At 39.6% G+C, this 23,187-nt stretch overlaps 1 protein-coding gene across 6 annotated transcripts in view; it reads right to left on the bottom strand.

The window, feature by feature from the left end:
• The window catches only part of wdr25 (WD repeat domain 25), a 60,143-nt gene that overhangs the window by 4,900 nt on the left and 32,056 nt on the right, over positions 1 to 23,187 (bottom strand). For 5 of the 6 annotated variants that reach the window (XM_059959146.1, XM_059959174.1, XM_059959165.1 and 2 more), the window contains exons 3-7: positions 13,586 to 13,733; positions 10,748 to 10,878; positions 9,700 to 9,870; positions 8,638 to 8,778; positions 3,308 to 3,545 (exon numbers count right to left, since the gene is read on the bottom strand). In XM_059959146.1, the coding sequence (XP_059815129.1) occupies positions 3,324 to 3,545; positions 8,638 to 8,778; positions 9,700 to 9,870; positions 10,748 to 10,878; positions 13,586 to 13,733 (813 nt within the window). In that variant the 3' untranslated portion in view covers positions 3,308 to 3,323. Of the gene's footprint in view, positions 1 to 3,296; positions 3,546 to 8,637; positions 8,779 to 9,699; positions 9,871 to 10,747; positions 10,879 to 13,585; positions 13,734 to 23,187 lie in introns of all 6 variants that reach the window. The other variant, XM_059959159.1, reaches the window with a different exon arrangement.

Below are 23,187 nucleotides of genomic sequence, written 5' to 3'. Positions count from 1 at the left end.
CAGCTGAGAATAAAAGCAGTTTAAATCTGGCCAGTTTCGATTTGGCTGAGATGTTTCTACCGACCTTGTACCACGAGGGTTTAGAGGGTGGTAAAACGAAGAGTAGTAAAGTAAAAGAGGGTAAGGAAGCGGAGGTAGATCTGCCCTTAGCGAGAAGAAAGGTCCTAGAGGCCGGAATTAAAGCTGAGGAACCGCGAGAGCAGTTAAGAGGTCCAGAGTTGGACAAGGATGATCTGTCTGGCTTGGCAGAACTGTTTGAAGAAGTTGAAAATTCTAAAGGTGTTCCCGATAATGAAATGAGGGCAGTCCTAAAGGAAAAGGATGCCATTACCTTGAAGAAGTCTGCTGGGTTGGCAGATGAGGTTGTTTCAGCCCGCAGGGTTGAGTTTATTCCGGAAGGGAGTTGCCCAGAGAGTAGCTGGGAGGATCAGGGGAACTTAGAATTTGAAAAGGGTACGGGTATTGAAAGCCTGGAAGAGGCCAATGTCCTGTTTGAGTGTGTCCAAGATGAGGATGCACGTGGTACTGAACCTAGTAACGGAGCTCAGAAAAAGTCTAAGGTATTTGATTCAGTGGAATGGGACGGCCGTCCTTGTGGGTCAGATAGACTTAGTTCAGTGGGAAAAGGGTTAACCTTGGTAACAGTAGGAAGTGAGAGTTCCCAGGTTTTTGTGCTCGAAGGTGTGTTCAAAGTTAATGCAGAATTTAAGAGTGGGGAGATAAGAATTATCATTGAAGGAAACGGGAAATCTGTAGTTCCCAAATCGAATGAAGAAATTCTAAGCCCTGCAGATCGCTTACAGATTAAGCCAGAATATGACAGGCCCCCCCACACTATTGTTATTCCAGCGTGTGGTGTAAAAGGGCAGAATTTGAAATGCTGCTTGAGCAAGGAAGTCGAACTGAAACCACACAGTCTGAAGGGGCCTGACGAGAGGGTTAGCCACCTGTGTAAAATTACAGAGGTGGGTGGAAATTCAGAAGATGGGCTAAGTTTGGGACACGGTGTTGATAAACTATTTCCTAGGGAACAGGCAGGCGAGGGTTTATCTTGCCACCTTACTCAAATTCCCCGGAAAAGAGGCGACGGTTAAGGGGGAGGCCATTTTTAAATAGCAAAGCCGGTTGTACGGGATTTCGACAAAGCCTGTGAATTATAAAGACAACCCCCTTGGAAGCCTGTCTGTTCAGTTTGAAAACGACCGAAAGACTAGTATTTACATAAACTTTTGTAGATGCACGTAAGCTAAGAGCACACCTCCTTAGTTTTGTTGCTGAAAAAAAATAATAAAATAGGTGGTTATTAAATTGAAGTCTGATGCTATAAGACGTTGGTACGGTACAAGATGTTAAGATATTAAAGAAAGTGACATTTAAATCGTTAACTGTTTAGATACTGAATTGAATGTATCACTGTATTACTCTATAGAAAAGAAAAACTTTGGTATTGTGTTAGCTTCCCCAATCCTGTAAGACTCTGTACTACTTCGTTTTTAACCGCTGGTAAAAACGCTTTGAAGAGGGGAGGTGTTACGCCCGTAGCCCCCTCCTTTGTGAGAATCGCAAGAGCATTATTGGGTTGGGTCAGAGGACCCAGGAAATGAGAGAGAGACATGGCCATTGTCTCCTGGAGACAACGTTTGTGGATTGGGGACTATGCTACGTGCAAGCCCTCGGGCAAAGTGGGCTGGTTGAGAGAGAGATTGCATCACCCCAACCTGATTGACATCTACTACCCTGCGAGTTAAGATAAAAGAGGGGCTGTAGGAACAGCCCATCAGACGCACCAGAAGAAACGCTAGCGATCCCGTAATAGCGGGGAGCCATTTGAAGGAAGCCACGTGCGTTCGGTTCCCTTGCCTGGGGGCTGGTGGCTGGTACCACGGAAAACAACTTGGAACTAACAACGGGGAACCAACTCCCCCGACTCAATGGATTGGCCTCATACAAGACCCGGGCAAGTTTAAAACCGTCTCTCTTAAACCCAAAGAGCTGCAGCTTGAAAGGACAGTGACTTTTATCTTTCCATCGGACAATACAATATCCCCTAGACAAACAATAGAGCTATTGCTTAATTGATGATGATTATTATACCCGCATTTTTAGATTGAGTATTGACGATGTATATTATCTGAATGTCTGTATTAATCTAATTTTTGTGCCCTTTTATAAATAAAGACTTTTAAAAATAGTACCATCAGACTTCAACGGACCTCTCGATCTTTGCTGGTAAGTGACCCAGTTATGGGGTTCGTAACACAGATAATTGAAAGTTGCAAGTAAGCACTGTCTAAGAAAATGGACAACCTCGGCCTTCGTGCAGTCTCAAGGGCTTATCACCCAAGGAGGTCCACAAGGACATGGTGGCAACACTAGGGGAGGGTGGAAAATAAATGTGCTCTGTTTTCTAAAATTGATTTCTTCTACCTTACATCACAAACTTATCAATCACCCCTCGTAATGAGAAGGGCATTCATGAGTGGAGCACCATTCCATTTGACATCTTATGTTAACGACATTGCACATTACACTGCACAATGTGATTATGTTGTATCATTCTTGGTGAAACAATTATTTAGCTTCTGCTTCTACCACTGAAAGTACCAAAACTCTAAACAGGAGAAAATGTGCAGATGCTGGAAATCCGAAACAACACACACAAAATGCTGGAGAAGCTCAGCAGGCCAGGCAGCACCCATGGAAAAGAGTAAACAGTCGATGTCTCAGGCTGAGACCTTTCATCAGGACTGGAACGAAGGGGGAAAGGAGTCAGACTACGACAGTGGGGGGAGGGGAGGGAGAAGTACAAGGCAGTACATGACATATGAAACCAGGAGAGGGGAGGGGGTGAAGTAAAGAGATGGGAAGTTGACTGGTGAAAGATATACAGGGCTAGAGAAGGGGTAATCTGATAGGAGAGGACGGAAGACCACGGAAGGAAAGAAAGGGGGAGAAGCACCAGAGGGAAGTGATGGGCAGGTAAAATTGCCTAAAAGTGTGGTCTGTTGGTTCATAAGTGGTTCATGGAATTATATGTATAACTTAATAGGATGAAACATTGTCCCTGTATCTGTGATTTTGTCATAGTCCAAATGAACTACAAAACTAGCATCTGGGTACTCAGTCAAGTTTAAACCATATTTCTATTTATTATGTTATAAAATATGAAGCCTTTGACAGAATCAATGAGCACAATATTCTATGTACTAATGGAAATTCTTTGCTGGGAAAGAATTTTTTTCCCAATTCTAGGACAGAATAATGAACAATATTATTCACTCACACCTCAAATTTACCTCTCACTTACGTTGTTTAACTGGTCATCACTGCCACAATTTGATTTCTCCACTCCAGTCAGAAGATGCAATAATAGATGGGTGCACAGGGTGAAATGAGACATCAATGCAGGCTTGCTTGTGGGCAGTCAGAGTATGGACTAGTTTTGAATTCAGATAGTTGTAAAAACATAACGTCCCGTCGGAACTTCCTGAAGCTATTAGAGTTCCATCGCATGAAAATTTGCAGCCCACTGCATAACCTTCCACCTGCAAAATATTATGCAAATTTATTTACTACAAATTAGAATGATGTTTAGTGCAGATCCTTTGACAACAATGCTACATTTTGAAGCGAATTATAAAATTTTACTCAAGCTTAGCATTGAACAAAACAGTATAAACATTTAGGATGCTAGATCGTCTTCTGGGACAAACATCAATTCAGATCATAAAGATAAAACTTCAAAGGTCAAACTTAATAGAAGCTGAATTTTTTTTATATCCTCAGACAATTTTAGATGCCTTATCAATATCCTTCTCTTCATAAGGTAAGAATTATGATTGGATCCTATTTATTAAGCTGTCTTCAGTCAACAAAAAAATCAAAAATAGGAGAAGTTGTACACCTATTTCAACATCCAAATGACCATTTGCTCATCATCCATTTTACCCTTTCTCATCATTTCCCATATACTTTGATTCCTTTGTCGATAAAATTATATCTAGCACTTGTATGAATATATTTAATGACCAGGACTGCATGGTCTTCTGTGATTAAGATTACCATAGTTACATCACCCCCCCCCCACCCCCGGTAAAAAAATTACTCCACATCTTGGTTCTAAATGGCATTTCTCATATCCTGAGGCTATGACCTCTTTTAATGAACTCTCTATCAGCTAACAGAAATATCATCTCTGTATCTAGTGCTGTGAAAAATTTATAAATTTCAGTGAAATAGTCTCTCATTCTTCTATACTCCTATGAACATTGGTCTAGCTTCAGCTATCACTCCTGCTACTCCAGGAATTAGTTGATTAAGTCATAGTGAGTCTAAAAAGCCTCTGCAGGCCAGGCAGCATCTATGGAACGAGATAAGAATTAATGCTCTAGGTTGAAGACCTTTCATTAGCACTTTTCATTAAGTCAATATATTAATCTTTTATTGCAATTTCACTGTGGCAAGAACAGCCTTCCTCATGTAAAATGATGAAAAGTGCACACAGAAATCCAGATGGAGTCTCAGAAAGGCCATACACACAAGTAGCAAGAATTCTTTGTTCCTATACCCAAATCACTTTTAAAAATCATTTACAAAATACATTTTGCCTTCCTAACTAGTTGTTGTATTTGAATGCTTAATTTCAGTACTAGTATAGAAGGACACCCAGGTCTTATTCCATCACCCCTTTTCCTAAGATCAAGATTCAAGATTGCTGAAATGTCAATTTCTGGAACAGAAGTGTAAAGGAGAACAAAATAATTGTTACTCCAGATCTGATGTAGCACCAAAAAAAAAGGAACACAATTTAAAAATAGATAATAAATAAGAGCACATAAGATAGCTTATATACATACTGTACATTGATTGTACATCCATAAAGTGATGCTAGACACAGGGGAGTCTGTGCACAAGTTGATTCTGGCAGAAAATGATAAAGTAGAGACGTTTGGGGTGTGGATGGGTGAGTTGGGGCCTGGACTGGTGAGTTAGTGGGTGGAGGGGCTGATCAGCCTTACTGCTTGGGGAAAGTAATTTATTTTTAGTATGATTGTCCTAGTGTGGATGCTATGTAACCTCCTCCCTGAAGGGAGAGGAACAAACTGGCTATTATCAGAGTGGGTGATGTTACTGGCCCTTTTTCAGCATCTTTCTGTATATATGTCCTTCATGGCATGGTAGGCTGGTGTAGTTTCCATACCATGCAGTGATGTAGTATGTTAGGATGCTTTCTACTGTGCATCTGTAGAAGGCCGTGAGAATACATGTACATAGTCCAGCTTCCCCATTAAGTAGAGGCAGTGGTGAGCTTTTCTGATTGTGTAGAATGTGTTCTGGGACCATGAGAGGTTGTGTGAAATGTGCACTCCCAGGAGTTTGAAACCACTCGCAGTTTCCACTGCTGAGCCGCTGATGTAAAGCGGAGTGTGAGTGGTGTTAGTTCTCCTGCAGTCAATGGCCATCTCCTTTGTCTTACTGACTTTGAGGAAGATGTTATTTGCCAGGCATCAGACCTCAAGCTCTTCCACCTCCTTTCTATAAGCCATCTCATCCTTGTTGGTGATGTGTCCCACCGCCATCGTGTCATTGGCAAACTTGACAATGTGATTCTCGGGTGCTTGGCTAATGTGTGTGAGCAGAGTGTAGAGTGCTGTGAGGGTTGAGCGGGGGTGTGGGGGACACTCATGTTGAGGATGACGGGAGGGAGGAGCTGTCGTGTATCTTGACTATCCAAGATCTGCTGAGGTCTGTTGGTTAGGAAGTCCATCACCAAGTTGCACAGTTGTGTATTTAGACCAAGGAGTAGGAGATTGTTCACCAAGATCTGTGGGACAATAGTGTGAAATGCTGAAATGAAAATCAGAAACAGCATTCTGACACAAGTGTCCTTGTTTTCTAGGTGCATCAGGGCCAAGTGAATGACAGATGCTATGGAGCATTTCTATCGATAAGAATGTTGGCAAGTGTCTAGTGTGGCAGAAATGGAGTTTTTGACATAAGCAATAACCAGCCATTCAAAGCACTTCATGATGTCAGTACCACCGGACAGCAGTCGTTCAGTCCTGAAGGTGTGGAGTTCTTTGGTACAGGAATGATGGTGGCTGATCTGAAGCATGTGGGGACATTGGCCTGGTTGAGTGAAGTGTTGAAGATGTCCATGAAGATGTCAGTGATCTGGTGTGCATACTCCCAGTACTCAGAAATAAGAGAAAATCTGCAGATGCTGGAAATCTGAGCAACACACACAAAATGCTGGAGGAACTCATCAGGCCTGCTGAAAAGTCTCGACTGTACTCTGCCCGGCCTGATGAGTTACTCTAGTATTTTGTGTGTCTTCCCTGAGTACTCAGCCTGGGATGCTGTCTGGCCTGGGTAGTTATCTATTCTCCCCTTTCACACTGTCTGCAGCCATTAAATAATGAATTTCATTCCAGCACCAAAGGATCAACAGACTATCCTAAAACCACCTTTGCACCCATGGAAATGCCTGTTCACTTCTCCATTTATAGAATCCCTTTTTACTGTTGCTTTCTTTCCAGACAGCTGAGCCACCAGTGCTGCTATGATCTTGACTTTGGCACTACTCCCCAGGGGCACCATCTCCCTCATTAGCAATCAGAATAAAATACAGGTAAAAGAACAGATTCCCTCATTGGCCTCTTGAATTTTCTGCTTGCTCTTATTTTGGTTTGCCGGCAATTGCCGATACAGAGATTAAAGCTAGCCGCTATGAGCCGGTACCATGCACATCATGTATACATATGTCAGCAAAGATTAGCAAGTAAGATCTATGTGAAATGACAAAACTGGTAAGAAACTTACATGATTGAAATTTAAATACTTTTACCTCTACACACAATCCCTCTTGAGCTGCCGGAAGATCACCTCTGAAACGCTTTATGTACAAAGTTCAAATTACATTTATTATCAAAGTATATACATAATCTTGAAATTTGTCTTATAGGCTGCCACTAAAGAAAGAAACACAATAGAACACATTAAAAACCTACACAACAAAGACCATCAAACTCCTAACGTGCAAAAAGGAAACACCGCTGGATTCGAGCAGCTGCTCTCGGAGATGTTATTGAAATTCTGAGATTTATGGATTAGACTGTAATTCAAACTAACTGTAGTTCATATCGGCCTCTTTCAGTTCTACGTTTTCTTGTGTTTTCACACATTCTTTCTTGTTGCAGACTGGCAGTTTGGGGTTTGATGTTCTTGTTGTTGTTTCTCCATGTGGGGGATACATTGGTTTTTTGTGCGGAGGGAGGGGTTTGGAGGGTTTAATGTTCTTTTTGCTGTTTCTCCATGTGGGTGATCTGCTGGCTTTTTAAAGTGTGAGAGAGGGGGTTGGGGATTTGATGTTATTGTCACCGTTTCTTCCCTGTGGATGATATGTTAGGTTTTTTTTGCAAGGGAGGGGGTTTATGTTTTCTTTTCTTGTGGTGGGAGGGAGTTGATGTTTTTTTTCCATGACATCTATGGCTTTTCTTTATTTCATGGCTACTTTCTCAGAGTTTCATTCTTCATACATACTTTGATAATAAAATGTAACTTTTGAACCTTTGAAAATAAACAAATTGTGCAGACAATAAAAAGTGAACAAATAACACACAGAACATGAGTTGCAGCGTTCCCGTAAGTGAATCCACAGTCCCTGAGCCAGGTCAGCACTGAGGTGTGTGAAACCAGTCCAGAAGCCCGATGGCTGCAGCCCACAGTCCCTGAGCCAGGTCAGCACTGAGGTGTGTGAAACCAGTCCAGAAGCCCGATGGGTGCAGCCCACAGTCCCTGAGCCAGGTCAGCACTGAGGTGTGTGAAACCAGTCCAGAAGCCCGATGGGTGCAGCCCACAGTCCCTGAGACAGGTTGGCAGTGAAGTGAGTGAAGTTGCTCCAGAGAGCCCGATGGCAGCCAGCCACGGCCATAGAGTGCATTGATCATATTCCAGAAAAAGTGTAATAGAATAGTTAGTTCATTCGCTGCCTGTAAAGAGTTGCTTAGTCTCACCAGCGCCATCTTTGAATGAAGCACCCAGTCTCACAAGAAACAGCAGCAAAGTCCGCTGTTGCTCAAAACCTAAACATAAATTCCTACATATTAAGATATTTGCTTCATGTATGGTTGTCCAGATAGAAGATGCACCCTGCATTTCTACATGGCTCTACCATGTCACATTCTACTTAAATAAACTCACTAAGCAGGAACCAGAATGATTTAATTCTTTAAATATAAAGCTACATCATTGCTTCTTTCTCACTGGGGTCCCACGCCGAGACCACTTAGCATGGTGGAAACTGCAACTGTGCGATAAAATACAACAAATTATTTGAAAAGCTTTCAGATGAATGTACTATTCAATAAACAAGCTTAATAAGGTGCATCTGTTAAATGATAAGCTAAATCTCAGCTTGTACATTTCTAGGTGGATTTTACAAAGAAATCAAAGAGACTTTCCTGAAGAGAACAAACATTTATATTCAGCAACGAACGCAAAATGCTGGAAGAATTCAGCAGATCAGTCAGCATTTATGGAAAAGAGTAAAGAGTTGAAGTCTCTGGCTGAGACCCTTCTTCAGGATAGTTATGTTCATTAGTCCTGCTTTAGTAGTAAAATAATCTAATAAAATACCTTATGCCCTTCGTATCGTTTCCTTTTGTTCATCCTGTAAGGTCTCTGAGTAGAAAATAGCACCATGTAGTTGCCATTAGTTTGAGCAACAAAAACAGGTTCTTTGGGATGGAGAGCCATGCATGGAATGGTGTATCGTTCCTACAGAGAAGAAAGGTGTTATCAAATCTTTAAATCCCATGAAAATTCACAACAGAAATGCTTTAAAATACTTTGGCAATGAAATAAAGTCCTTAATGCTATTTCCTTCGGGGACTTTGCAACTTAACTGCTATCAGCAATAAATATTACTGCCAAAGGTATCCCACTGGTCACATTGCTCAGTCATGATTCAAAATGGCAGTAAATATATACAAAATTATCTAGTGCTTTCCCAGCATATATGACAAATAAACTCTTCTTGGGCTTCTAGCTGAGTACAGGTATTGATTATAACCAATGTTTTGATGACAAACTTTGCCATTTTCATCAGGGACGATGCCTGGGCATGTCTAGTCTGGTTGTATTAAAAATGTCGGTTAAAATCGATACCAGTACCTGGCTGGAAGCCCGATAAGAGTTTATTAGTAAATATGTAGTTTAATATGTAGACAGTAGCAGGCCATGCATATAATTACAAACGTACAGAACAAATAATTCATTAAAACTCTTTGGCAAAGTTAAAGTTGTTGAGTTTTTGTTTTTACAGCAAGCTACTCAAATCATACAGCAACCCAGGATGATATGTAATTCATAAGCTAGCTCATCCTCACAAGTTACTGTGCATCTCGCACTAAGAAAGACTTTATTTCGGAAACAAAATTTTGGCTGCTGTTTTTTGATAGCAATAACTTGTGTTATCCTTTGGTGTACTAGAAGAAAGCAATACAGAAATAATGAATTTCAAAGTGCATCAAAAGACTGAAATGACACAAATGAAAAAAGTTAAGTCATTGTTATTAGGCAATTAAAAAGGGGCACCATAGATTAAAGAAAAAATAATTATACAGTGAGAATGAACTCAAAACACTTGACACAAGTATTCTCAATGAATTAATAAGAATGTATATTCATCATACTCACATGGAATATTTGATTGGATATTCGAGCAGAAGTCTGGAAATCCCAGGCTATGATTGTACGGTCTGCTGAGTCTCTGCTGACAGCATCTGTACTGGTAAGAAATTCATTTCCTCCTGGAAGGAAAAGAATGTCGAGTGTTTGCTGTATTCCAGCATTGTATTCATTCACCACCTAGAATGAAATAGAAATACAATTCAGTGACAAAAAGTCTTTGTCCCCTTACACAATAAGATTTTTGATAAAAAGCTCTGTTTTGCAAGTATCAGTCACAATTTAAGCACGACTTTCAACACGTGCTTTTATAATGTTGATCATCTCACTCTCAACTGAATCCAAAACCAATTTCCAAATGTAAACATTGTCTGCTGAACCAATACAAACTGAATTACAGGAGAAAGGCTGAAACATGTTAGCTTTCTTTATTTTGGCTGATAAATTAACGGTTTGATACTTTAAGTCTTAATACCTGTGTTATTTATATTACTGTTCTGCTGAAAAATTAAATGCATTGTAGAAAGGGTGCAGAGGAGATTTACAAGGATGTTGACTGGATTGGGAAGCATGCCTTATGAGAATAGGTTGAGTGAACTTGGCCTTTTCTCCTTGGAGCAACGGAGGATGAGAGGTGACCTGATAGAGGTGTAGGAGATAATGAGAAGCATTGATCATGTGGATAGTCAGAGGCTTTTTCCCAGGGCTGAAATGGCTAGCATGAGAGGGCATAGTTTTAAGGTGCTTGGAGGTAGGTACAGAGGAGATGTCAGGGGTAAGTTTTTTTTTTATGCAGAGAGTGGTGAATATGTGGAATGGGCTGCTGGCGGCGGTGGTGGAGGTGGAAACGACAGGGTCTTTTAAGAGACTCTTGGATGGCTACATGGAGCTTAGAAAAATAGAGGGCTATGGGTAAGCCTAGGTAGTTCTAAGGTAAGGGCACGTTCAGCACAGCTTTGTAGGCTGAAGGGCCTCTATTGTGCTGTAGGTTTTCTATGTTTCTAATTCATCTTACTTTAGGTCAAAAATATATATCAATAATAAGATGTTACCAAACCTTGCAACTTCTTGTATCCCATGCTTTCACTACTGAGCTGAAACCTCCACTCAAGAAGACATTTTGATTTGTAGGACTGAATGCCAAGCAAGTGATTTGAAATTCATTACAAAAACTGTTGACTTGTTTACCTGTGTTAAGAAAAGTGAGATTTTAAGTTACCAAGCTGCCTGACAATCTTTAAGTTTTGTCATTTTGAAATGACAAACATTATCTATTTAGATTAAAGCAAAGGTTTACTTTATTCTAATGTTTCCTGATAGTTGAATAGATAAACATACCATGTTTCCTGGTACTGAAAAGACAAGGTGGTATTATAGAATCTGTCATTCTGTTTGTATTAACATATCTAATGTTATTGGGTGGAAATGAATGGAGCTTACATAAATACCAAGACTTCCACTTATCATCATTTGATGATCTATCCTGCTAAGTAGGGAGATGGGGTTTAGTGGTGACATTCTTTGAATAAGTAACCTTTTTGTGTTGAACCTTACAATGACAAATAGAGATCTGCCCAATTCTATGAACTGTATGACTGTATGTCAAATGATTCATCAGGAAATATTCTGGAACAATGGTTCGTGAGAACATGCTTGGAACATCAATATCTGTAGAGAGAGAAAGAAACTTAAACCTTTCAAATTATAGAGCCTTAATCAGAACTGGGGAAGTGAGAAAAGTTCATTTTAAGCTACGAAGTGAATAGCTGAAAGGTGGATAGGACATAGGAAATATCTCTGGTAGGCTAAAGCTAGCTTTGTGTAATGTTCCACAGTGTTCACAGAGTGGTCTGGTCATCAGATTAATGAGAGACAGAGAGATGATAAAGCTGTGAAATGCAAGTCAGTTCCATTGCTCAAACCTGAAATCAATGTCTGTCATGTACGCTCCATTGAATTAAAGCTATTTTTTTCTTCCTTCTGGAATTGTAATTATTTTGTAAAGCCGCCCACCCAAAATAATCAGTTCCTGTTACCTGCACTGGATAAGCACAGTGTGAAAACTGAGCCTAAGCAAAGTTTGTGGGAAACACCTCTTTGTTTCCTTTGTCCCTACTCTCTTTGATCCAAGAGGTTGGACAGACTATGATTTTTCCACACGGATTAAAGACCTTGTGGAAGATTTAAGATTTAGGCTATCTAAAGTGGATGGAAAGTAAATATGCTTTATTAGTAACTAACATGAAAAACAGTTGTCATTGTACATTTATGGAACATATATTCAAACCAAACCTTTAACAAGATATTAATTGAATATTAAACAATGCTATAGAATCAAGAGCTTGAGAAAAGGAAATTACATCAACAATAAAGTTGGGAGGTTGACTGTAGAAACTCTTTAATGTTCCTGCTCCAATTTTCAGTTGACCTTCCTTGCATCACAAATTCAGAAGAGTTAACATTTATAATCACAAGACTGCCAGAGATCACAAGATGATAGCTGTAGCAAAATAGTTGCTATTTTCTATTGCTGAGTCTCCACCACAAATACCCCCAGGGTTATCGTTACTGGAACAGCTACAAGAGTAGATTTGAGCTGGGTATCCTATGATAAATGATGTATCTTTTGACATTCTAAAGTCTTTTTACCATCGAATACAGCGAGTGTGATGGAATACTCTCCACTTGCAGGGAGCTCCAACAACACACAAGCTGACTGATACCATCCCGGATAAAGCAGCAGATCGACAGCTCATCACCAGCTTTTTAACAACAACTTGGGGATGGGTAATTAAATGCTGATTCGGCCTGTGAAAGCCCATGTATCTGAATGAATGTATAAAAATAATTCTATTCAAGTGATTCTTACCTCCATGCTTGACAATAAATCACTCTATCATAATCAGGTCACATAAGTATTTAATTATGTCTCTTTTACAATTAGGTTTTTCTTGTAATTTTCATTCCAAGTACCACTACTAATGCATATTGCCAGATGGTGCTCTTTATTTTGAAACTGATTATTTTTACTAAACAATTAACCTATAAATGTAACCTTCCTTTGGCAAGAATGGGTCTAACTACTGACCTCTGCCCAATCTATTATTAAATGATTATTATATAAAGGTTTTTTACAATTTAACTATACAAGATGTATTTCTTAACTCATGTACTTATTAACAAATAAATCATGAATACTGTTGAAGGTTCTAGAAAAGTTAAAAACTGCAGATGCTATAAATCAAAAATAAAGAAACCCAGAAAATTTTAGAAATGTTCAGCAGATCAGATAGCATCCATGGAGTGAGAAACAGAGTATCAGTGTCAAGAGTTAATGAGATTCCCATTGTAATCCTCACCTTCCCTTTATCTACAATTTAAAATATTTCTTGACTTTTTTGCAGTTCTGGTGGAAGGGCATTGATCTAAGTAATTAAATTATTGCCTCTCCATAAATATTGCCAGCCTGCCAGCATTTTCCATTTTCTTTGTGATTTTTCTATTTTAATTAAAAAATGACAACATCGGTTGCTTGGAGAAAGTGTGAGCAAGTACACTGTGTCTCTAGGCTAACTGCTGTTGCAACAGTAGACCACTTTAAAGCCCTTAGGCTGAAAATAAATCGAAGAATCCTGTTGCTGAAATTAAATAATTACCTTTTTATATGAATGTTCAAAAAGTACTCGATAATTAGACATGTAACATTTGAACTATGATTACAGTTTTAGAATTCATTGCTCAAATCATAAATCTCAAAATGGTTTCAAGCTTGAGGAAAAAGAAGTCTGGTGGAAAATATATATCTGTGACTTAATTTCACTTCCCGCATTCACTTTGTTGATTGCGAATGCTTTTAAAATGAACACAAAGATATTAGAACATAACAATGCTGTACCTGTTTCAATATCTGTGAGATGGAGCATGGAATCAAATCCACCACTGAGAACCTGTCTTCCACACAAAGACCACTGAGCATCACGGACAGCCCCTGAATGGCCTAAGTACGTCTTTAAGCACCTGCCTGTTTCAATAGCATCCCATATCTACATAAATGGCAAAGATAATTAAAAATGGCATTTAAAATTAACACAATTTTTCTGTCATCTTCACAATTAATCCTCATGGAGAGCCATTATAGTATTGTCAAAATAAATTCAACCTTGATGAAACTTGACAGAATAACTGCATATAGCTTCAAACTGTCTGAAGAAAGACAATCATTTTAGTAAAGACTTTAAAAGGCATTCAAAAAATATATGCGAAGTTGAAATCTTTAGCATAGGTGAGAATTTAGAACTTAACTCCAAAACAGAAAATTTTGATGATATTCAAGGGGTTTTAGCTGGACTAGAACTGCAGTGGAAGATTCACACCAAAAAAAACACCAAAAACTTGTCAAAAATAAAAAAAAACTTGTAATATTCACAATTGTTGGCAACATCTTCAATTTTCAACCTGAAACAAACAACAATGTCCCAAAATGCCAGAGGGAAGTATTACCAACTACATTTTACACCAACTAACATTACTAGTTAAAATAACCAAAAGATTAATAATGATTGAATAAACTCCCCTAGGGAGACTAAAGAGAGATAGAAAAATGAAGAAGAAAGAGAGATTTCAAAGTTTACGATTTTGACAGCTATAGGTAATACTGGTATACTTGAATTCAGAGATGCTCAGGAAGACAGAATTAGACAAGATACAACTGAAAAACAAACAAATAAATAAATCTACAACCAAAGCTACTGCTGAAAGGAAACTAATTACAATTAATTATTTTCTTTCAAAATGCAATTAATTTCAGAATTTTAATCCACCAAAATTCACTGGAAAGTGAAGCCTCAAAAAAGGAATCACTAGCCAACAATAATGGAGCATTACCACACATAAAGCTTCAAAATTCCACAAAAGTCAGATTTAATTCATGCTATGTATGGCATAACTGATGCAGAGAATGAAGAAAATATCAAACTGCAGAATGGCATGCGATGGAAGGGTCTCATCTTCACCATCTCTGTGAATCTGTAGCAATTCTGTCAGATACCATTCCCTTTTAGCTGCAAAGCAATTGTTCAATTAAAAAAACTGAAGATCATCTTGACTTCAGTGAACATCTAAACTTAAATGATACAGCAAAAATGCAGATGTCTTAACTAATTTTATTTTTGAATAAATTATAACCAGCAATTAAAAATCTTAAGCTTCACCTTTAAAGATTATCATACATATCATTCCTCACTGAAATGTAAATTTGTCTTTTAATTAATGATTATGTCAATTAGTAGTTTTATTCAACCAGTGAAATGACTGCAGAGTCACCTGCTTTCTATTGGATATTACAGATCTTGGCTTGTATTCTGGTAACAAATTAACATCCTATTATCCTGCAGAAAGCAAGTGAAAATTAAATATCTTTACGATCAAAGTAAAGCAATTTATTATATTTCCTTCATACTATGATTAAGAGTAAAATGCTTATGAGTGGCAATTCATACCAGCAAATGCAGATTAAATGGAAAATGCCTCATGGTATTCTGAAAAATGATGTATATTCTAAAATAAACTGGAAGATATAAGGTATGAATACTGAACTGGCAGGAGAACTTAATTACAGACAGAATTACTTTTTCATTATGGCAATTCCCACAAGGCCATCTGAACCAGTTCAATTAATTTAGATTCTCCCTAATGATCATGTGATTGTGCAAACGATGCACTAATAACTAATCAAGAACTTATCAAACTCCACTTTAAATATAACCAACGATGCGGCCTCCATAGTCACTTGTGGCATTGAGTTCCACGGATTCCCCACCCTCTGGCAAAAGAAATTCCTCCTATTTCCTTTCTAAAAGTACATCACTCTACTCTGAGGTTGTGCCTCTGGTTCTAGACTCTCCCACTATAGAAAACATCTCTCCACATCCACTCTATCTAGGCCTTTCAACATTCATTAGTTTTCAATGAGATCCTTCCTCATTCTGCTGAATTCCAGTGAGTACAGGCGAAGAGCCATCAAACGCTTCTCATACGATGTCTTTCAATCCCAGAATCATTTTTGTGAACCTCCTTTGAATCCTCTCCAATGTCAGCACATCCTTTCTAAGATAAGGGGACCAAAACTGCTCACATTACTCCAAATGAGGCTCCTAAGAATAATATTCCTGGAATCAAAATATGCACTCTTTAAAATATCTGCCTTATTGTACCTATTACTTTGCTCTTGCCTGTTTTTACTGGCCCTGACATTTACCTTCCTCTCCATCCTCCACTATCAAACTCGCTTTCTGGTTCCTTACATCCAGCCAAACAAGTTTATTCATTTAGGCACATTTTTCAACATTAGAGGAGTGATATAATCGCAGGTAGCTGTTGCTATCACCTTTATTAAATAACGTTGGAATAAATGACATAGAAGCCTGAACACAAGAGATCACGTAAACTTAAAAAAACATTTCTCACTCCAGGTAGTTTAACAGCATCTTAAATCACTGGTTGATGAAGACCATTTATGATTTTCTAACCAGAAGAAATGAATCTTTCTGATAGGAACACTACTGTTAATGATTAAATTCCTGGACAATTCATCTGGATGCCTCAGTTAATAGTTCAGGCCTCTCTAGATGCTATTTTATTAACTTGACCCACAGACTTATGAAGAAGTATTGTTGTCCAGGTGTACCTGCAATCTATGTATTAGTTACCAGCAGCAAGGCAGGTTCATTTGCAGTAGCGACATGGTAGTACACAGTCAAAATTAAGCCATGGGAACCCCCAGCGTACATTCTGGATCCAATCAAGTTTTACAGCTTCAAGGCAAACAAGGGCATGAAACTCTTGTGCTGATTACCACTAACAATTTCCCTTTGGTTAATAAATCAGTACCCACAAAGCAACCTCATGTGTACAATGTCAGCTGGAAGCACTGAGACTGACCAGGGCATAGAATGTACTCTAGGTAGGGGACCATACAGTATACAATCAAGAACAACCCTGTAATACCAACAATAACTGAGGCAGAATAATGAGGAGCATCAACTACATTCCTGGAAGAAACAATCTTCACTTCATCACTTCACACTGAAGGTAAAGGTAGCAGGAATAGGGGAGGACAATCATATTCAAGTTCCCTTTCCATGATGTACACTGCACTAACTTGCAAGTACATCACAGTCCATTCATTATTGCTGGGTGGGAATCCTGGAACTCCCTATGCATTAACATTATGGATGTTCCTTCTACGGATAAAAAGTAGAATGTCAAAACAGCAACTCATCCCTTCCTTCTAAAGGATAATTAAGAACGGTCAATAAAAACCACAAATCTTATAAAATCAGCAACAACTGAAAGTGAGCATATTTGTTTAATATATTTCAGCTATATACAGTTGAAGTTTAATATTTAGGTAAAGTAATTTCAGTGCAAAATATACTTGTTTTAAAAATCCTAAATTTGCCCAATAAAAGTACTTTTCAGAAATCTATTAAGAGAGCATATATAATTCTAGTTCTATAATTTATGCATTTTCATATTCTTAAATATGTGTATTTGTCATAACCTGAAAGCTCACGAGCTTTGAGGATTTTCCACTGAACAAGGAGCAGGAATCAAAAAATTAAGCCCAGCACTTTCTTTGTCTGTTCATTATCTACTCTAGAGTCAAAGGAAATAACAGGTGGCTAGATTCGACCTATTGGATGCCTGTAGCTAATTAGATGGCAATGTCAATAAATGTTCAGTGCATGTGAGATACAAAGGTAACTTTTTATTCAGGTTGGAACTCTTTAGTCCAGCATCCTTAGGACTTCACGGATGCCAGACCACAGATATTGACCAGAAACATCTTCCTCTGAGAAGGCAAACTGCTCCAAACACAGGTAAGGCTTCCAGCAACTGGCAGTAACCCTATCTGTTAGATCACTGTCAGCTGAGATCACAAAAGCTGCACTGCTAGGTTAGTTAACTAGAAGTTAGTACAGACCTCAGTCAATTTTAGATTTTCGTTAGTTCTGACTTAGAACTTGTTAATTAGCACAGATCTGTACTACAGATTCAAAACACGTAGGATTACGGGAATTGACAGATCACTGAATGCTAGACTACAGTGTTTCAACCTGTATTAAATACTGAGCAACATCACAAGTTTTCAGTAGCGAACAATTACTCAAATTGTTTCTCTTCATATCAGTCAAGCCAAGAGCACTGCTTGTCAGTTTGATACCCAATCTATATTAAATATGCTCCAATACAGCACACACCTATTTCAGATTACATTAATCTAAACATTATAAAACATTCCAAAACAGGTTAAAATTCTTCTCACATTTTTATATCAGTTGTGCATTGTGTTGTCAGGTCTTGAAATTTAATATCTTCCTTCTCTTTAATCTCTAGATACTACTTGCACATCCTTGATATATTTATTAAAATGATGCTTGCCATCAGATTCAAATGGTTCGGTGCGAAAAAAATATTCTGACAACTGTGTGACAACATGCATTGCAAAAATGTGATCAGAATTTAGGATGAAATTATAGTCCACTTGACTAGACAGGTTCTGTAAATGGTTATTTCCCAAGACAACTCACTTATTAGTACTTTGAGTGTATACCTAAAATGGTCCAACCTAGTAGTATAGTAGGCAGCCATCGATCCCAAGGATTCATGGGTTTGCGCCTCTGGTGGATTGTGTCCTCTCCAGGGCACAAGCCTGGGTGGGAAGATTTCAAGAACCACAGTTGCCCATGCTGTGAGATCCTCCTCTCGATGTCACTGAGGTAGTCCAAGGGAAGGGCAAGCGCTGATACAGCTTGGCACCAGTGTCATCGCAGAGTTTGCCAGAGTGAAGTTGTAAACAACATCAAACTGCCTTAGGGACACCGGCTCCAGATTTCATCCTCGGACTTTACTCCCAAAGCCTTCGAAATGGGTGGGTATGGCCGCAAGGCAGCAGAGGTTTGAAATCAGAGTTTTCCTTCTCCTAGGCAGGCTGCCTAGGGGTATACAATACATTAAAAAATTGAACACACATTCACCTTAATTAGAAAAAGCAAAGAAAAACTGCTGACAGGCTTCTCCTCAAATACCATTGCTCAGTTTATATACTGAAAGCAGAAATTCTTTTGCTTAGATATGATAGTGACTGAACAATTGCTGCTAATTACTGCAGGTCACCAGATTTATTAAATTCTAAATGTGACTAGTTTTGATAGCTTCTATTGCTGCTTTTGAAATTAAAAATAACGTGGCTAGTTGCTCCATCAGGACTCGGCATAGTCATAAAACAATAACAATCCATCAGATTTAATATGGAACATAAATGTTATTTGAGGAAAGAAGGTAAACAAATGATTAACCAAATGTTCAATACTTCTCTCTGGATTAGTCATTGGGTTAGTGTTTCCTTTGAGAATCTAGAGTACTGCACAACATATACTGCTCAGTTGAATTATCATTTTGGTATCCAATTAAAAGCTTTCATTTAAAAAAAATGTCTAAATAATGAAAGCATGGAAGGCTAAAGCTAAAAAAAACATTAAGGGGACCGGGAAACACTTGATGGTTAAGATATAGCTTGCTATCAATATTAACTACAGTCAATCACAAAGGGCAGCAAATGACAACCAGTAATTTAAAGATTCAAACTGTATTTATTATCAAAGTTATGTAGGCAATATTCAACCCTGAGATTCGTCATCCCACAGTCTTGAAACAAAGAAAATCCACTGAACCCACTCAAGGAAAACATCAAACCCACAACATGCCAAAAAAAAACAAATCACGCTGTTATGAATGTGAAGCAACTCTGAGGGGCTGAAGGGTACAAAGTCGCCCCCTCCTTTTTGAGAATCACAAGATCGCTATTAATTCGGGTCTGAGACCCAGGAAATCAGAGAAGACGTCCAGAATACACAAGGTTTGGAATGTGTCCTGACCTTAGCGAAACGGAACCACCGAGAACGGCTATTCTCTCTTGGAGATGGAATTGTGTATTGAGTACTGTACTATTCATTGAAAACCCTCAGGGGACAACCAGAGTGGTATGGTTGAGGGATTGCATCATCCCAACCTGATTGACATCTGAGACCCCGTGAGTAAGGATAAAAGAGGGGTCTGGGGAACAACCCCTTTAGACGCACCAGGAGAAATGCTAGAGATCCCGTGACAGCGTTTAATAGCGACAGCCGGTGGGGGCTCGTGTGCGTCCTCCCTTGCCAGGGTGGCGGGCTCATCACGGAAGAATGGTTTAGCTAAAGGAGAGGTCACAAGTGAAAGGCCACGACAACGAGACTCCTGACGGATTGAATCATAAAAGGAAAAGCCGGCAAGTTTTTCTCCAAATCTCTCTCTCTCTCCCACCATTGCAACACAGTGGTCCCCAAAGGCTGCAGCCTGCATGAACTGAGTGAACTTTATATTTCCATCGGACAATACATTATCCCCTAGACAACGATAGAGCTTACTTCTTATTGATTATTATTATACCCGCACTTTTAGATTTAGTATTGATGACGTATATTATATGTATATTTGCATTGATATTATTTTTGTGTATTTTTACTAATAAATACTGTTAAAAATAGTATCATCAGACTTCAACGGACGTCTCCATCTTTGCTGGTAAGTGACCCAGTTATGGGGTTCGTAACAACGTGGGGCCTCGTCTCGAGATTTGATACCAAAATGGAGGGCCAGTAAATCGGGCTTTCAAGTCCAAACTTGGATCTGGTTGCGCGGGTAACCAGGCGGGAAACCAGCAAAGATGGATGTAGACGAATTCATAGAAAACCCGACTGGAGGCGCTAGAGGCTGCCACAAAGTCGGACTTGATAAATATTGCGAAAGGACTAAATCTCGCAGAGGTGAGGTTGTCGATGAAAAAGCGGGAGGTGCAGAGGGCCATAACTCAATAGTATATTGTGAAGAATGTGTTTCCGGCTGAGGTATTGGAAAGTATCCCTGAAAAGGTACCAACTAGTGGGATGGCTCAGTTAGAGTTGGAGAAATTAAGGTTGGAACATGAAATTAAGTTAAAGCAGCTGGAAGCAGCTGAAAAGGAAAAAGAAAGAGCCGAAAAGGAAAAAGAGCAGGAGAGAGCTGAGAAGCAGAGGGAGCATGAAATTAAGTTAAAGCAGCTGGAAGCAGCTGAAAAAGAGAAGTAAAGGGCCGAAAAAGAGAGGGAGCATGAGGAGAAGGAGAAACAGAGGCAACATGAGATGGACCTGGAGAAGTTAAGGCAAGAGCGAAGAGCTCAAGGGTCAGACCCAGAGGAGCGGTTTAATGTTAGTAGGGAGTTTAGATTAGTACCTCCGTTTGAGGATAGTTATTTCTTGCATTTTGAAAAGGTGGCAGTGAGTCAGAAGTGGCCCAAAGATCAGTGGGTGGCGGTGTTACAAAGTGTGTTAAAAGGGAAGGCACAACGGGCATATGTGACGTTGTCCATGGAGGAGGAGGAGTCTGAGAATTATGAGAAAGTAAAGGAGGCCATTCTTCGGACCTATGAATTGGTACCTGAGGCCTATAGACAAAAGTTCAGAAATTTAAAGAAAGGATGGAATCAGACGTTTGCAGAGTTTGCCTATGAGAAGGGTGTGCTCTTGGATCGTTGGTGTGTAGCAGAAATGGTGGAAGAGGATTTTTGGTGTCTCAGGGAGTTAATTCTGATTGAGGAATTTAAAGGTTGTGTTTCTGATGATATCCGGATGTATTTGAACGAGCAGCCGAACAAGTCCATATCCGAATTTGCTAGGTTCGCAGATGAATATGCCCTAACCCACAAGACAAAGTTTTCCTCGAATAAGAGTTACCAGAAAGACTGTGGGAACGGTAGAGAAAGCCCGCCGGCTGAGGCAGAGATCCCGCCGGGAGCTAGTAGTAAAAATAAGGAGGAGGAAAGGCAAGACGGCAGGAGAGGTCCTGGCTTGACCTGTTTTAATTATGGAAAGGTGGGTCATATTGCATGTAAGTGCCTTGCTCCGAGGAAGGAGACAGGAAAGGGGAAAGCAGCAGTCCCTACAGGATGTATTGTGGTGATCAGTAAATCGATGAGAAAGCCCCAGGTAGACAGAATACGAGAGTGGCCTGAGAAGTTTATTTCAGAAGGAACCGTGTCTGTGAAAGAGGGAGACACACCCATTCCAGTGCGGATCTGGAGAGACACTGGAGATGAGCTGTCATTAATTCGCAGTACAGTACTAGATTTTGGTCCCGAGACTGGAGAGGTAGCTTTGAGAGGCATAGGAAAAGGGACAGAAGCTGCGCCTTTGCGTAGGATCATTATAAATTGTGAGCTGGTATCAGGACCAGTTGAAATAGGGGTGTGATCAGAATTCCCGAGAACTGACGTAGACATCCTTCTGGCTAACGATTTAGCTGGTGGTGACGTTTGGTCGGCCATGGAGCTGACGAGCTAGCTTCTGTGTTGAGGACCCGCCCCTAGATTCCAAGATCTATCCCGCATGCGCGACCACTCGCAGCCTGTCGAGAAAGGCAGCTGAGAAAGAGGCCAGTATCGATTTGGCTGAGACATTTTTACTGACCCTGTACCAAGAGGGGTTAGAGGGTGGTAAAACAAAGAATAGGGAGGTGAAAGAGAGTAAGGGAGAGGAGGTAGTCCTGTCCTTAGCCAGGAGGAGATTTATAGAGGCACGGAGTAAAAATGAGAAACAGAAGGTCCAGTGTTGGACATGGATGATCTGTCTGGTTTGACAGAACTGTTTGAAGAAGTTGAAGATTCTAAAGGTGTTCCTGATAATGAAATGAGGGCAGTCCTAGATGAAAAGGATGCCATTACCTTGAAGAAGTCAGCTGGGTTGGCAGATGAGGTTGTTTCAGCCCGCAGGGTTGAGTTTACTCCGAAAGGGAGTTGCCCAGAGAGTAACTGGGAGAATCAGGGGAACTTAGAATTTGAAAAGGGTATGGGTATCGAAAACCTGGAAACCTGGAAGAGGCGTGTTCAAGATGTGGATGCACGTGGTACTGAACCTACTAATGGAACTCAGAAAAAGTCTGAGGTATTTGATTCAGTTGAAAAGGAATGCAGTCCTTGTGGGTCAGATGGACTTGGTTCAGTGAAGAAAGGGTTAACTGTGGTACTAGTGCGAAGTGAGAGTTCCCAGTTGTTTGTGTTCGAAGGTGTGTCAAAAGTTAGTGAGGAGATAAAAGGAGGTGATGTGAATCTTATTATTGAAGGAGAAGGGAAAAATGTAGTTCCTAAATTGAACAAAGAAAATTTAAAGTCTGGATTGATGTCAGAAGCAGCAACCAGGCTGAAGGAACAATGGCTTGTTACCATGGTGCCTGCCAATCAATTACAGGTTGATTTGGAATGTAAAGGTGCCCCACACGCTATTGTTATTCAAGAGTGTGCTGTGAAGAGGCAGAATTTGAAATGCTGTTTGGACAAAGAGGGAACGCTTGCAGATCTTAAATTGTAAACTAATAGAATGAAGGGTCCTGAAGATAAAACTAACGACTTGCTTAAAAATAAAGAAT

The sequence above is a fragment of the Hypanus sabinus genome, chromosome 2, assembly GCF_030144855.1.
Source record: "Hypanus sabinus isolate sHypSab1 chromosome 2, sHypSab1.hap1, whole genome shotgun sequence".
NCBI lineage: Eukaryota > Metazoa > Chordata > Chondrichthyes > Myliobatiformes > Dasyatidae > Hypanus > Hypanus sabinus.
The sequence above is the reverse complement of the archived record's forward strand: the minus strand, read 5'-3'. Positions and strand labels throughout refer to the sequence as shown.